The sequence below is a fragment of the Hemiscyllium ocellatum genome, chromosome 23, assembly GCF_020745735.1.
Source record: "Hemiscyllium ocellatum isolate sHemOce1 chromosome 23, sHemOce1.pat.X.cur, whole genome shotgun sequence".
Classification (NCBI taxonomy): Eukaryota; Metazoa; Chordata; class Chondrichthyes; order Orectolobiformes; family Hemiscylliidae; genus Hemiscyllium; species Hemiscyllium ocellatum.
The window spans coordinates 59,406,808-59,424,178 of NC_083423.1; the positions used below are offsets into that span (position 1 = coordinate 59,406,808).

A 17,371-nucleotide genomic window follows, 5' to 3' on the forward strand; every position below is an offset into this window, starting at 1 on the left:
TTGGAAGGGGAGGAGAAAGAGAGAACAACAGGACAAAACATCCCCTCCCTACAATGAGATTAGTTACACCACATGCGGCCCATGCCAACTCCTTTCCCTGGGAGAAAGTGAGGACTGCAGATGCTGGAGACCAGAGTTGAAAAATGTGGTGTTGGAAAAACACAACAGGCCAGGCAGCATCCGAGGAGCAGGAGAATCGACATTTTGGGCATAAGTCCTTCTTCAACCCCTTTTCCCTGCTCTAGTCTTGTACTGCAAATAATTTCCCTTCAGGTAATTGTCCAATTGTATTTTGAAAATCCTGACTGTATATGGTTGTACCACATGGTCAGGCAAGGCAATGCATTCCAAATCCTTAAAAGAGTGTTCATCCTCAGCTTGCCATTATTTCTTTTGTAAATCACATTAAATGAGTATGGTCTAGTTCAAAATCCTTCATCTAATTGAGCGCTGACTGCTCATCATTTTGAACAATCCTACCAAATTTCCTTTTAAGCAGGACAGCCCAATGTCTTCAACCCATCCACATAACTGAAGTCTTTCATTCCATTCTTGTAAAATCCTTTAGCAGCATCTCAAATAGCTTAAGTAGCAAAGGATTCAGATGCAAAACAAATCCATTTAAATCTTTCAGGTTGATACATTAACACACGCTGCCAATTTGAAGATAAATCTGGGCAGTGCTAGAAAAGTGGAGCTCTGCACTCAGGTTGGAGTAAATGCCAAGATAGCACTTTATTTGGAACACAACTTCCTGTGGTTAAAGAGGTGAATTAAGCTCAAGCAAATCTTCCATTCAATTACCTGCTCAGCTCTCATCCACCATGTGAAATCTATTAGACTGCCTAGTGGTATTATTGCTGGACTGTTAATCCTGAGACTCAGGTAATGTCCTGGGTGTCAAGATCCTAATCCCACAATGGCAGATGGTAGAATTTGAATTCAATAAAAATCTGGAGTTAAGAGTCTAATTGCAGATTGTAGATTGTTGGGAAAAACACATCTCGTTCACAAATATCCTTCAGAGAAGGAAATTGCCATCCTTATCTGGTCTTGCCAACATGTGGCTGATTCTTAACTGCCCTCCAGACAATAAATACCGGCCTAGCTAATGATGCCCTCATTTCATGATGAATAAAAGAAACTAGAATTCATTGAAATTGATGTCAGGCTACTCTGTGCTCCTGCACTCTGAGCTATTCTTCATTTGTTGATGGCACAACATTTCACAAATGAGCACAGGAAATTTCTGATAATTTCGATACATTTCAACTCACCCATTGCAAAGCCATCATCCGTGAAGGCAGCTCCAACTTTATTCTTCTTATTCAGCTTCTCCTTACAACTTATTGAATGGTCAACAAAGTTCAATGTCTGAAAGAAACCAGTCACAATGATTAGTAACATGAAAAAATGTCAAAATTAATACTGTTACAGATAGTTAATTGGCTACAATTAGAAAACTTTTAGGTCGGCTTGGTCTTCATAAATTTAAAGATTAATCAAGTAATTCAGCAATTTTTGGTACAAAATAGATGTACACACATCTATTGGTAACTATCATCATTATAAATTCCTGAATCCACACTTGCAATGGTAACTGACTGTATACATATCACACTAATAACACCAGCCTACCAATGGTGGCACTGTGATATACCCATTTTCACACCATTCTGTATGGTCATAGCTGATTCATCTGTATTCATTCCATTTTACCATTAGCTCCTCATATCCCTTAAGTCTGTGAGACACTAAATATCTATATATTCAATTATGGAACATCTGTAGTGGAGAATTTCAAAAATTTACAAGCCTTTGAAGAAATAAATTTCTCATCTCAATCCAAAATTACTGACCCTTTGTCCTCTGGATTTCTCTGCCAGGGAAATAACTTCTCTCATTCTGTCAAGCTCCTTCTTGACCTTACATGTTTGAATAGATCACTCATTCTCCTATACTCCAGGAATTATGGATCCAATTTACATGGTGTCTTATAGTGAGGATCATCTCTTCACAGGAACCAAACTAGTGAACCTTCTGAGACCTCCTCCATTCGTAAATGTACCCTTCCATGGATAGAGACCAAACTGCACACAATATTTTCCTGACAATTAATGTCATGCTAACTGGAACAGAGTTTCCTTGTTTTCTCTTTTTTTATCTCTTTGAATAGCAATGTACATTTGGCAACTTCCAATTTGCATGGCTGTTCTGGAATCTATAGACTTTTGGAAATTCATAGATAGCATCCATTATCTCTTTTAGGACACAGACTAGAGTACATCAGATCTGGAGGATTTGTCAGGTTTGGTCCCAAGTTTTTCCCAATACATTTTCTGTTTTAATTACCCTAATGTGCTCACTTATGAGTTTCTTGGTGACTCCATTTCTGGTTTTAACTTGTCTTTATTTGTAATCAGTAATACAACTGGTGCTCAATGTCTCTGCCATTTTCTCATTCTTGGTGCTAATTTCTCCTATCATTGCCTCAATAAAAGCTTTCATTTAGGTTGCTTTTTGTTTTAAATGTAACATCAAAATTCAATCTGTTTTTATATTTATAGTCAGGTTATGGACAAATTCTATTTTTATTTCCACTCATCAATTTTCCGATTGTTCATTAATAGTTTCTATAGCCTTCCCAAGCCTTAAACTTACCCTACTAATCTTTGCAACGTTTTCATCTTTTATCCAGTCTAAAGCATCCTGAACTGCCCTTGGAAGCTGAGAGTGGATTTTCATGGTTGTGATTTTGTTTTTTTTTTGATGGAATGCATCTTATTTGAACCCTATCCTCTTAATTGGTTTATTCTGAAATTTATTCTCTGTCGTGATTCCCCTCATTCAATGTAAAGGGTATCAACTAGTATATCAGGGGATCCATAAGTAATAAAGAAGTAGACAGGCATACTGACCAGTGGTGGCACAATGATGTAGAAGTTTCGTAGGTGCATATTCTTAGAACTGCGGAATTCAGGAGAAAAAACCTCCACCAGCATCTTGAAGTATTCAGTCCCCTCAGCAGAGTTTCGAGTGAGATCAGTAAGGACAGAATCTAGCTGTCTAACATTTAAAGAACAAACACAGCTAAAATAAAACCTTACTGCAAACACCATAACGTATTTAGAATCATAGAGTCACACAGCACAGAAACTTTGGTCCAATTCATCCATGCAACCAGGTTTCCAAAAACAAACTAGTCCCATTTGCCTGCTTTTGGCCCAAACGCCTTTAAACATTTCTTTATCCATGTACCTGTTTTAACTGTATCTTCACCTATCTCTACCCTTTGCTAACATCTAAATCATTTGTATAAATGATGAAAAGCAGTGGACCCAGCACCGATCCTTGTGGCACACCATTGGTCACAGGCCTCTCACCTGAAAAACAACCCTCCATCACCATCACCTTCTATCTTCGAGCTGGTTCTGTATCCAAATGGCTAGTTCTCTTTGTATTCCATGTGATCTAACCTTGCTAACTAGTCTTCCATAAGGAACCTTGTCAAAGTCTTACTAAGTCCATATAGATCACGTCCACTGGTCTTCCCTCATCAATCCTCTCTGTTACTTTTTCTGCCCAAGCATCTCGTGATTCATCTCCACCTATAGTTTACTCCTTCACAGTAACCATCACCCCCACTGCCATCGGGTCATGGGATTTCAAAACATCAACTGTGCTTTCTCTTCACAGATCTGCTGAATTTATCGTGCAGTTTCTGTTTTTGTTTGAAGCAGCAATGGTTGCTGTGAAGCTTCAACTGAGCACTAACAGCACAGTCACTCCAACTCTGCATCATTCTTGCTCTGAGAAACCCAATGAAATGGGGGTGTTTCTTATTTGAAAAATTCAGTAGTCTAAACAGCATTCTCTCTATTCACTCAGCCCGCTCTCTCAGTATGCCACTCCCGACTAGCTCTTCACACCAGTGGGAGAATGGGGCAGGGGAAGATGCATAGTTTTCCAGCCTCAAAACTGACTCACTGGCAAGCATGATCGAAACACTCCACAACATGAAAGATTTTGTTCCAATCTCCTGTTAACTCTCTCCATCCGAAAGAGAACACTTCAGCTCCAGGGAGGAGAAAGTGAGGACTGCAGGTGCTAGAGATCAGAGCTGAAAATGTGTTGCTGGAAAAGCACAGCAGGTCAGGCAGCATCCAAGGAGCAGGAGAATCGATGATTTGGGCATGAGCCCTTCTTCAGAAGAAGGGCTCATGCCCGAAATGTCGATTCTCCTGCTCCTTGGATGCTGCCTGACCTGCTGCGCTTTTCCAGCAATACATTTTCAACTTCAGCTCTATTTCCATTTCTGTAACCTTGCATCCTTGGAACTAATCTAATCTCAGCTGTTGGCTCTGAAATTTTCCACATAACCATGCCCACTAGAGTAAGGATAAGGCAAAGGAAACATGTGATGTAGACAAGTTCATTTATATTCAATGTACTCGGCTTGACAGGGCCCTCTCAAGGTTAAGACAGAATCAGCTGCAGCCAGTCCTTAGTTATGTTACCTGGCAGCTGTTTGAGTTTCCTCCGAAAGTCCTTCTTCTTTTACAAGTTCCTCAAAGTTTACAATATCCTCCAAGTCTGGAACAAACCTGAAGCAGGATTGAATCAATGTCAACTCCAGCTGACTGTGCCAAGTTTGAAATAATATGAACTTTTGTAATTAAACAATACCTTATTGCATTACTACAGCAATGCAGTCCACCAGATCGAATCATCCGAACATAGCCCATTGCATTTCCTAAAAGGAAAACCATGAAATAGGAAAGCAGATTTACCCATTGTACAAATGCTATATGCAGTCATAAGGAGGGGGCAATGCTCCATGATTAAACAAGCAGTTTAACTATTCTATACGTGAGCATACCAGTATCCTAGAAGGCACATTAAAATATACAGAAGAACATGTGCAAGAGACACAAGCCATTTGAACTGATTAATCATATTGGTATTCATCTTTGATTATTCTTTCAAATAGGTTAGCTTTTATTTGCCTATTAAATGCCTTCAAGAAACTGATTCATCTCCACATAAGCCTCCTCCCATTCTACCTCAACTTACCTAAACATATTCTTCTATTCCTTTTTCTCTTGTGTACACACCTAATTCTTCCCCTAATGCATTGTTACTATTCGCTCTGATAATAACTTCCACACATTCATCATTTTCTGGATAAAGAAATCTTTTTAAAAATACATTTAAATATTATCACTGACTGGGCCAGCATTTATTGTCCATCCCTGGATGATAGACAAGAGAGCTGAGTGCAATACTTAACTGGCTTATGAATGAAGAAAACCCAAGGCAAAAGGTAGAAGAGATAGCTGAAAATCAAGAAATGACAACTAGCATCAACTGGAAGAAATCAGAATTGTACTGAAAGGAATGAATATGGCAATGTGGTGGGACCAGGAGAGACGGCAGGAATACGAACCTGCAATGATAAGGATGACAGGGCTAGCGGGAGACAGCATGAGAGCTGTTGGCTGAACTGGTGACTTGGCAAATGCACTGACCCTCATTTCAAACCTGTACCGTTTTTTGCAGTAAAATCCTAACAAAGGGAAGCTCAACTTCCACGTTTCTAAGGAAACTCAAACCATTTCAAACTAGACAAAAATATACAGAGGCATTAGGGCTCAGATCATCCATGGTACTGTATAAGCATTTGAAAAAAGTGAACACGAGGATGCATCGGGGAAAAAGGAAAATAAGTCGACTGCAGCCGCCTCAGTTGTTTTAAAGAAACTGATTGACCAGCATCAGCTTCATGATGGAGAGTGCAGCTAATAAAGCATACAGTGCTCTTGACTTTATTAGAAGGGGCACACAGTACTAGTGCAAGGAAGTGATAGACCTCAGCTAAAATATTGTGTACAGTTCTGAGCATCACATTATAAAACAGATGTGAATACACTGGAGAGACCACAGAAGTGATTTACAAGAATCAGTTATGAGGATAAACAGAATCAGTGTGGAAACAGGCCCTTCAGCCCAACAAGTCCACACTGACATTCCGAAGAGTAAACCACCCAGACCCGTTCCCCTCCCCTACTGTTCTATATTTACCCCTGACTTATGCACCTAACCTACATATTCTCGGACTGTGGGAGGAAGCTGGAGCACCCAGAGGAAACCCACGCTGACACGGGGAAAATGTGCAAACTCCACACAGTCACATGAGACTGGAATCGAACCCGGGGTCCCTGGCGCTGTGAGGCAGCAGTGCTAACCACTGAGCCATCATGCCACCCCTGGTAAATCTACTCAGTACCTTCACATCTTTCCTAGGACTAGATAACCCAGGGTTATACAGTCACAGAGATGTACAGCATGGAAACAGACTTCAGTCCAACTCGTCCATACTTACCAGACAGCCTAACTAATCTAGTCCCATATCTCTTGAAACCCTTCCTATTCATATACCCATACAGATTCCTCTTAAATATTGTCATTGTATCAACCTCCACCACTTCCTCTGGTAGACACGCACCACTCTCTTTGTGAAAAAGTTGCCCCTGAGCTTCCTTTTGATTTTTTTCACTCTCACCCTAAACCTATGCCCTCTAATTCTGGACCAACCCACACCAGGGAAAAGACCTTGCCTATTTATCCTATTCATGCTCCTCGTGATTTTGTAAACCTTTAAAAGGTCACCCCTCAGCATCCGATGCTCAGGGAAAAGAGCCCCAGTCTATTCAATCCCTCTAGCCTCACCCTATGGCTCAAATCATCCGACCCTGGCAACATCCTTCTGAATCTTTCCTAAACCCTTTCAAGTTTCACAACATCCTTCCGAAGGAAGGAGACCAGAACTGCACACACATTCTAAAACTGGCTAAACCAACGTCCTGTACAGCCACAATATGATCTCCCAACTCCTATATTCAATGCATTGCCTAATGTGGGCGGCACGGTGGCACAGTGGTTAGCACTGCTGTCTCACAGCGCCTGAGACCCGGGTTCATTTCCCGACTCAGGCGACTGACTGTGTGGAGTTTGCACGTTCTCCCTGTGTCTGCGTGGGTTTCCTCCGGGTGCTCCGGTTTCCTCCCACAGTCCAAAGATGTGCGGGTCAGGTGAATTGGCCATGCTAAATTGCCCGTAGTGTTAGGTAAGAGGTAAATGTAGGGGTATGGGTGGGTTGCGCTTCGGCGGGTCGGTGTGGACTTGTTGGGCCGAAGGGCCTGTTTCCACACTGTAAGTAATCTAATCTAAAAAAAGGCAAGTATACCAAACGCCTTCTGCACTATTCTACCTGCAATACCACTTTCAAGGAACTATGAATCTGCACTCCAATGTCCCTTTGTTCAGCAACACTCCCCAGGACCTTATCATTATGTGTATAAATCCTGCTAAGATTTGTCTTTTGTCTTTGGGGTGGCATGGTGGCTCAGTGGTTAGCACTGCTGCCGCACAGCACCAGGGTCCCAGGTTCGATTCCAGCCTCAGGCAGACTGTCTGCGTGGAGTTTGCACATTCTCCCCGAGTCTGCGTGGGTTTCCTCCCTCTGCGCTGGTTTTCTCCCACAGTCACAAAGATGTGCAGGTCATGGTAAATTGCCTGTAGTGTTAGGTGCATTAGTCAGAGGGAAATGGGTCTGGTGGGTTACTCTTCGGAGGGTTGGTGTGGACTTGTTTCCACACTATAGGGAATCTAATCTAATCTAATCAAAATGCAGCACCTCAAATATATCTAAATTAAACTCCATCTGTCCCTTCTTGGCTCATTGGTCAATCTGATCAAAATGCCGTTGTACTTAGAGATAACCTTTTTCACTGTCTACTACACCTTCAATTTTGGTGTCAACTGCAAAATTACTAATTATACTTACGTTCACATCCAAGTCATTTATATAAATGACAAAAAGCAGTGGACCCAGCACTGATCCTTGTGGCACACCACTGGTCACAGGCCTCTAGTCTGAAAAGCAACACTCCATCACCACCTTCAAGGTCTTTCACCTTCAAGCCAGTTCTGTATCCAAATGGTTAGTTCTCTCTTACCTCCATGTAATCTAACCTTGCTAACCAGTTCACCATGAGGAACCTTGTTGTACGCCTTACTGAAGTCCGCATAGATCACATCTACCGGTCTGCCCTCAATCTTCTTCGTTACATCTTCAAAAAACTCAGAGAGACATGATTTCCCGTGCAGAAAGCCATGCTGACGATCCCTAATCAGTCCTTGCCTTTCCAAATACATGTAAATCCTGTTCCTCAGAATTCCCTCTAACAATTTACTCACCACTGATGTCAGGCTCACCGGTCTATAGTTCCCTGGCTTGTCCTTCTTAATAGGGGCACCATGTTAGCCAACATTCCAGCACCTTAGCTGTAACCATCGATTATGCAAATATCTCAGCAAGGGCTCTACAAACTCTGTACTACTTCCAAACCATAATACCCAATACCTACATTTCTCCTACTTCTATTGCACTGCATGGACATCCGAGATCCATGCACACCATCAAGTTCCATATGTGGAACCAGTGCTTTGGACACCATTCAGCACGTGCAGGAGCTCGGAGCAGCTGAGTGACTGCATAGGTTAGAAGGAATGATGTTGAATACTTCTATTCATGAAGCTCAAGGTGTTACATGTTTTGCAAAGTATTCTCTCAAAACATCCTGAAGTTAGGACTGTTCTCATTGGACAGAAGAAGTCTGAGAGGAAATTTAGTAGAGGTTTTCAAATTTATGAGCAGGCTGGACAGAACATGTAGGGAGAGGCTGCTCCCACTGTTAGAAGTAAAAAGAACAGGGCGGCATAGATTTAAAGTGATGCATAAATGAGGCAAGAGGGATGTGAGCAAAGCCTTTTTCACACGAGTCGTTAGGGTCCAGATGTGGAGGAGGTTCAATGAGAAACACATTGAATGATCAACAATGTGTCTTTTCCACTTATCCCAACATGAGATTGGCATTAGGCTTTACAATAGATCACAGAATCCCTACAGTGCGGAAACAGGCTATTCGGCCCAACAAGTCCACACCAGCTCTCCAAACAGCATTCCCCCCAGACTGACCTCCTTACCCTGTAGTTCACGTGGCCAAACCACCTAATTTACCCACCCCAGGACACTATGGGCAATTTAGCATGGCCAATCCACCTGGCCTGCACAATTTTGGATTGTGGGAGGAATCCAGAGCACCCGGAGGAAACCCACGCTGACACGGGGAGAATGTAAAACTCCACACAGTCGTCGGAGGCTGGACTTGAACTTGGGTGCCCGACACTGAGGCTGCAGTGCTAACCAAGGAGCTACTGTGCTGCCAAAGAATCAGTGTAGACATTATAGTCAAATGGCTTCCTCTGTACCATAACAATTCTGCGATTCCATGATGCATTGTACAGAGTTGATACTGGAAGGTCAAATAAAAGTTATGTCTGATGGATCCATGCCACCAAGACTGTTGTGAGCTGAGAAGATTCTGAAACACATCAATTTAGTGAAGAATATGCCTGTGGAACTCAGGATGGCTGGAAGCTACTGTCAGATGAGGATTGGTGAGTAAATCCTCAGGAATTTGACCTCAACAAGTTCCTAATTTCTAAGGCCTTTCTGGCAAAATTAGGCTGAATTGTATGCTGAATGGCCTGCCCAGTAAACTCATGAGATCTATATTGTATCTTCCATTTATTGTGTAATTTACAGTTTATGCTCTCTGTAAATTGTCTGTTAATTCAGGCATAAATTGAAATGAAGCAAGTAAATGGGACAAATACTCAAGTTATGACAACCTCCAGGGGAAGCAAGAGAAATAGAACTAACATTTTCAGGCCTGTCACCTTTCATCAGAACTGGGAAATGTCAGAGATATAATAGATTTTGAATATGAAAAGTTGTGGTAGGGGGTAGTGACAATGCTCTGGATAAAGACTTGGAGGAAGTAAGTGATTTCAAGAACCTATTGTTGGTGGTGGCAGAAGATTACCTTTGGAACGGAAAGGTGAATTAACCTCGGTTGGTGTAATTGGAAGTGGAATGAGTGAGGATAACCAAGTATTGAAGTAATTGAAGGAAAGAGTCAACAAGTCAGCAGTGAAACTGGTCTTCTTGGATTTTGCAGAAACCTAGACAATGAGATGGATATATGGAGTAATGAGAAAGGGAAAAGGTCAGGAACCAGCACACTGAGTCAGTGAAGACTTGGAACAAAGAAGGTAGCCTAGTAGAGACTGAAATGATCTAGACATGTGATTGGGCTGAAACCGGGGAGGTCAGATTCAATTTTCATCTCTCTGATCACTGGGTCAAAACATAAGATTCAACACTGAGGTACACACACCAACAGGAACCAGGTACAAGTTGTGGTTTATGCAAAGTTGTTGGTATGTAAATACCGTTCCAAATAGCATAAGTAACTTCAGCATTCCAAATTTTCTATGCTTTGCTCAAAGTTCTCGGTAATACCAAGCACTCCAAGCCTTCTTCACAGATAACATGTCTGAAGAACCCAATCTGTTTTTTTTTGGACCATTCTGACTGCTTTTACAGGTTTCACTTCATTCAAGAAATTCTTTTAGTATCAGCTTTTCTTCTTTTAATTCTGTTCTCACAGTATTCTGACTGTTACACAGCATCACCATCACACATAGGGCCTATCTACAGATCCTGAAGCTCCATACCAAGACAGGTGTTAATAGGAGTGATGCCAACTGCATTCACACTCTTATCTTGATAAAAATTGTTGCATTAATCATTTTTGACCAGGGACAAAGGAAGCATGAGGAGGTTTCCCCACTGCCTTCCTCATGTGTGTTTTAAGAGAAAGAAACCCCTCTTCCCAGAGGAAACTGAGGTTCTCTGAGGTCAAAGCTCTTCAGCCTCGACCATTGCCCATTACTCATCAGAGAACCTTTGCGTGAAGTACCAGCTGGGTCTGGGGCTTAAAAAAGACAAGAAGTGACCACATCCTGGGAGTTGGTTACCCTTTACTGAAGTAGCTAATTTCAAATGGAATTGCATTAGGAATATCACACTTCAACCAACGCTTGTATAACTTAAAACTTTTAGTTTCCAAATTCAACATGACATCCATTTCCATGGGCTGTCTAACAGTATCATCCCATTCACCTCAACAAAATAGATGAGTTACAGACTTCAGTCTCTTTGCATCAGTGCAATTAAATGTGTGCACTTTATGGCAATACCAGCAAATCACAATCTGTTATTGGGTGACGTGCATTCAAAGGCCACTTACCTATTTGGCTGATAAGCTGCCTAAACTGGTCAAGGTAACTCTGTCCCTCTGGAGTTAATCCAAGTTTTCGGATGCCGCGATTAAACTTGTCTGCGCGGTCAAAAGGATACTGTGAACGAGAATTAGTTGGTTCATAGCAGCAAAATTTGACACTCAAAGAGACATCACACAGCTCATCATTTTTCTGTTAGCAAAAGGAGACCTATCCAAGTTAATTACACCTTCAAGCTTACTCAAGAGCTCTGCAGGTCACCAAGTAGATTTTGTTTTGATACTGCAACAAATATTTCTGTTTCCGCCACCTTCTTTCAGACATGAATTCAAAACTTCATCAGCCTCTGCATGAAAATGGTATTCAACTCCACCTTAATTCTTCCATCAGTTGTTTGAAATCGTTTAACTAACCCATGACTAAACCGAGAAGCAAAGTTAACATTGTAGTGAGTAATTACATAGTACTTTTTGGGTTTGTTTATCATATACCACGATTCCTTCAATTTTCCTGTGGATACTGCAAATTGGGATCAAGTGGTCACATGTTATATAACTTTTAGGTTTACACTTCTCCCTTTCCACTTATTGTTATTCTGCGAAAAGAGGAACTGTTTTTAATAAATCACTAGGAACATATAAAACGCATTAAAATTGGTACACACTCAAAGGACATTGAATAAAAGATACAAAAATAGGACTTGCTGGAAAAGCTGAGGTCTGGTGTGTGGGGTAGGGGGCTAAGACATGGGAGACTTCAAGCACTAAAATTATTGAACACGATATTGAGTCTAGAAGGATCCCCAAGTGGAAATTAAGGATTGTTCTTCCAGCTTGGAACACTGCAGCAAGCATGAGACAGAGATGTTGGCCAGGGAGTAGGGTGGTATGTTAAAACAACAGGAAACTGGAAGCTCAGGGTCTTTTTTGTGGCCAGAACGTAGATGCTCGGTGAAGAGGCCACCAAGTCTAGAATTCGTTTCCTCAATTTAGAAGAGACCACGTCATGAGCAGTGAATGCAGTAGACTAGATTGCATAAAGTGCAGTATAAAGTGCTGCTTAGGCCCTTGGATGCTGAGGGGTAAATGGGCAGGTGTTACACCTTCAGCAGTTGCAGGAGAAGGTGCCGTGGGGGCGGTGTTGAGAAAAAAGGAAGAGTAGCCAGGGTGTCCTGAAGGCCTCCGCAGAAGGTGGACAAGAGAGAGGAAGGGAATGGGCCTGGTGGTGACGTTACCAACACTTCCCCATAGCCCCTTCCCCTGCAATTGCTGCAGGTATAAAATATGCCCATTTACCTCCTCTCTCCTCAGTATCCAAGGGCCCAAACATATAAAGAACACAGAAAATTACAGCACAGGAATAGGCCCTTTGGGCTCCCATGCCTGCACCGATCCAGATCCTCAATCTAAACCATATATTTTCTAAGGATCTGTATCCCTCTGCTCCCTGTCTATTCATGTATCTGTCTAGATACATCTGAAATTATACTGTTGTGCCTGCCTCCACCACCTCTGCTGGCAATGCATTTCAGGCACCCACCTTCTGCATAAAGAACTTTCCATGCACATTTCCCTTAAACTTTCCCCTCTCACTTTGAACTCATGACCCCTCGTAATTGAGACACCCCCCAACTCTGGGGAAAAAGCTTCTTGCTATCCACCCTGTCTATACCTCTCATTATTTTGTAGACCTCAGTCAGGTCCCCCCCTTAACCTCTGTATCTCTAATAAAATAATCCTGACCTACTCAACCTCTCTCCATAGCTTGCGCCCTCCATACCTGGCAACATCCTGGTGAACCTTCTCTGCACCCTCTCCAAAGCATCCACATCCTTTTGGTAATGTGGTGACCAGAACTGTACATAGTATTCCAAATGTGGCTGAACCAAAGTCTTGTACACTTTTAACATGGCTTGCCAACTCTTGTACTCAATACCCCGTCCGATGAAAGAAAGCATGCCGTATGCCATCTCGACCACTCCATTGGCCTGCATTGCCACCTTCAGGAAACAATGGACCTGAACACCCAGATCTCACTGTACATCAACCTTCCACAGGGCTTCCAGGTGAAGCAGCACTTTACCTGCACTTCACACAATCCAGGTTCTGGATCAGTGGTGCTGGAAGAGCACAGCAGTTCAGGCAGCATCCAACGAGCAGCGAAATCGACATTTCAGGCAAAAGTCCTTCATCAGGAACAAAGGCAGTGAGCTGGAAGCATGGAGAGATAAGCTAGCTCTCTCCATGCTTCCAGCTCACTGCCTTTATTCCTGATGAAGGGCTTTTGCCCGAACCGTCGATTTTGCTGCTGGTTGGATGCTGCCTGAACTGCTGTGCTCTCCCAGCACCACTGATCCAGAATCTGGTTTCCAGCATCTGCAGTCATTGCTTTTACCTTCACACAATCTACTCTACTGCATTCACTGTTCACAATGTGGTCTCTTTTACGTTGGGTAAACAAAGCGTAGACTGGGCAACTGATTTGCAGAACATTCTGGCTGCAAAAAAAAGACTCTGAGCTTCCAGTTCCAGAGTCCTGTTCCCTGGCAAAGTCTGTCTCATGCTTGCTGCAGTGTTCCAACGAAGCTTGAAGAACACCACCTCATTTCCCGCTTTGGAACCCAACAGCCATCTGGACTCAATACCAAGTTCAATAATGTTAGGGTCTGAACTCTCCCATATCCTAGCCCCCTACCCTACACACCAGACTTGTTATCACAGTCTGCCATTACACAATACCTATAATTAGCCACTAACAGTCCCCATTAACAGCTATTTACCCTGCTAGCCAGATTGTTGCCCACTCCTTTGTTCAACTATTCTTCTCTCTTTGGGCTCTATCCCCACCTATTGATTACTCCGTCCCCCACCCTATCTTTACATATAAACCGACATTTTCCTAGCTACCATCAGTTCTGAGGAAGGGTCACTGGACCTGAAACGTTAACTCTGATTTCTCTTCATTGATGCTGCCAGACCTTCTGAGCTTTTCCAGTAACTTCTGGTTTTGTTTCTGATTTATCACATCTGCAGTTCTTCCGCTTTTTATTTTGTACAAAAATACCTGCACGTCAATAATTTAGCACGTCCATGAATACCTTTTGATCATTTTGGTCCTTTGTCTCCTTAAAGAATCGAATGTCTTTGATCAGGCGAGACTTAATGTGCTCATCATACATGAACTGGCTAAAAATATAAAACTTTTTCCTCAGAAACTGGTAGGTGAAATTGACCTAAAACAAAAAGACATAAGGATTCAGTTCAAGTATTCAACATGAGAACTTTCAATTTTAAGTTACTCAATCAGACATTTCAGTGAGGCAGTGGGGCACCAGCAGATTAGAATAATGAATCTCTCAGGATTCAACTGTGACATGGTTATTCCTGTGTAAGTGTGGCTGAAGATTATATATCTTAATTTCATGATTCTGTGTTAGAAGTTAAGTGCAGATATTTCAGCCATTTCAAATGAATGGAACTATCGAATCGAGAGAGAGTAGAGATATCATTTTTCCTTTCATTTCACTGTCATCACCAAGACTGTGGATCAACGCCTTGCATCAAGTCACCAAACTGACCTTAGCATTTCAACACTTAATTAAGGATGAAATCCATACCAACTACAAAACATCACCTTGCTGGATGATGCAGGTGCAAAGCTTCAAACTGTTTTTTTAATGGGATCCCATTTTAACACATTTCTATTTTCTCTAGAAAACAAGGGATGGACAACAAAGGCCAGCCTTGTCAGAGATATCCACATTCAATGAGTTTAAAAAAAATGTTAAACATGACATTAACATCAGCAAAAACAAAAAACAATGACGCAAAGTAAATTTCATATTAAAACTCACATTACAGCACCTCAGAACCAGAATGGGCTAAAATCGTTACAGGTGGGTTCGCTAGTGCTGCTGGGAGGGGTTTAAACTAGTTCAGCAGGAAGAGGGGGCGCAGAGTGTTAGTACAACAGGAGCACAGTAGACTTTAAGGAAGGAACCAAGACCTTACTCAAGGGAGTTTTGCAAGGCTGGATAACCTCAAAGACAGATGAATTAAGGGTGTGAATCAAGATACAAAATTGTGATGCTGTTGCCATCACAGAGACATGGCTGAGGGAGGGGGAGGTCTGGCAATTAAACATTACAGGGTATCAGATCTTCAGACGAGATGGGGGGAGGATGTAAAAGAGGTGGTGGTATCATATTAGTCATGAAGAAGTCAGTTACTACAGTAAGGAGGGATGATACCTTGGAAGAGTCTTCAAATGAGGATTTATGGGTCCAGCTTAGGAATAAAAAGGTGGCAGTCACATGGCTGGTAGTGTATTAAACGCCACCAAACAGTGCGATAAAAGGTTTGCACAGCATCAAGGACTGAAGGACCCGTACTGTGCTGTTCAATTCACTGAGGTGTGTACAAATATTACTAGGCCAATGTATGGAAGGTCCAACAAAGGAAGGTGCAATGCTGGACCCAATTCTGGGGAACAAAGCTAGATAGGCATTGGGGGAGCATTTACAGACAATGGCCACAAAACCATACACTACGTTTGTTAGCAAACACGGAAAATGATAATCCACAAAACAAAAAGGTTTCAGACTGGGAGAATGTAGATTTTTATTAAAATAAGACAGGATCTGGTCAAAATAGCCCAGGAAGAGTTATTTGTGGAAAAATATACAGCAGAATAGTGGCAGTTATTCAAAAAGTAATTGGGAAGATTGCAGGCTCAACGTTTAGGAGGAAATGTAGCAGCAACAAGACCAGAGCTTTGGATATACTGCATAAGCTGGAAAAAGAGATGCAAACAGGTAAAAAGGGAGGTCCTAGTGGAGAACAGAAACTGCAGGGGCGCCTTAGGAAAACAAATAGGAGAACAAAGAGGGAATGAAATAAAACTGGAAGGGCAAGTTTAGGGAAAATCCCAAGATATTCTATAAGTATATCAAGGGGAAGAGGAGAACAAAGGAAACAGTAGTGCCCATTAAGGACCAAAAGGAACAATTTATGTATGAAGGTAGAGGACTTGTTTCCCTTGTTTTTTTTTAATATTTGATCTTTAGCCACACTTACACATGAATAACCATGTCACATTTGAATCCTGAGAGATTCATTATTCTACTTTGTTTCCCCCGACCATCAACTCCTCAACAATGACATTTTTTTACAAACTCACCAACTCCCACAGCTAACTGAATTACACTTCCTCCCACCCTACTTCCTGCAAAAATGCTAACCTGTATTCCCAATTCCTTCGCTGCGTCTGCTTCCAGGAGGACCAGTTCCACCACAGAACACACCAGATGGCCTCTTTCTTTAAAGACCATAACTTCCCCTCCAACGTGATTGAAGATGTCCGCCAACACGCCTCATTCACGGTCTGCACCTCTGCCTCAAACTGCAAAAAAGACAGAACCCCCCTGGGCCGCCGCCCTCCAACCCAATAGCATCAATGTGGACTTCACCAGTTTTTAACATTTCCCCTCCCCCCACCTTACCCCAGTTCCAACCTTCCAGCTCAGCACCGTCCTCCTGTCCCACTTGTCAATCTTCCTTCCCACCTATCCACTCCACCCTCCCCTCTGACCTATCACCTTTACCCGCCCACCTCCTTCCATCTATTGCACTCTCAGTTACTTCTCCCTAGTGCCATCTGCCTCTCATTTATCTCTCCACCCTAGAGGCTCCCAGCCTCATTCCTGATGAAGGGCCTTTGCCCAAAATGTCAATTTTCCCTGCTCCTCGGATGCTGCATGACCCGCTGTGCTTTTCCAGCACCACTCTAATCTTGACACCTTTAGACTAGATTATAGATTAGATTAGATTAGATTAGACTTACAGTGTGGAAACAGGCCCTTCAGCCCAACAAGTCCACACCGACCCGCCGAAGCGAAACCCACCCATACCCTTACATTACCCCTTACCTAACACTACGGGCAATTTAGCATGGCCAATTCACCTGACCCGCACATCTTTGGACTGTGGGAGGAAACCGGAGCACCCGGAGGAAACCCACGCAGACACGGGGAGAACGTGCAAACTCCACACAGTCAGTCGCCTGAGTCGGGAATTGAACCCGGGTCTTCAGGCGCTGTGAGGCAGCAGTGCTAACCACTGTGCCACCGTGCCGCCCACATAACTTTAATGGTAGTTATGAC

The 17,371-nt window shown here is 42.6% G+C and overlaps 1 protein-coding gene across 2 annotated transcripts in view; it reads right to left on the reverse strand.

Moving 5' to 3' along the window:
* The window catches only part of washc4 (WASH complex subunit 4), a 133,794-nt gene that overhangs the window by 6,556 nt on the left and 109,867 nt on the right, over positions 1-17,371 (reverse strand). For both annotated transcript variants that reach the window (XM_060843064.1, XM_060843063.1), the window contains exons 25-30: positions 14,309-14,443; positions 11,220-11,328; positions 4,687-4,753; positions 4,518-4,604; positions 2,919-3,066; positions 1,278-1,374 (exon numbers count right to left, since the gene is read on the reverse strand). In XM_060843064.1, coding sequence (XP_060699047.1) covers positions 1,278-1,374; positions 2,919-3,066; positions 4,518-4,604; positions 4,687-4,753; positions 11,220-11,328; positions 14,309-14,443 — 643 coding nt within the window. The remainder of the gene's footprint in view (positions 1-1,277; positions 1,375-2,918; positions 3,067-4,517; positions 4,605-4,686; positions 4,754-11,219; positions 11,329-14,308; positions 14,444-17,371) is intronic.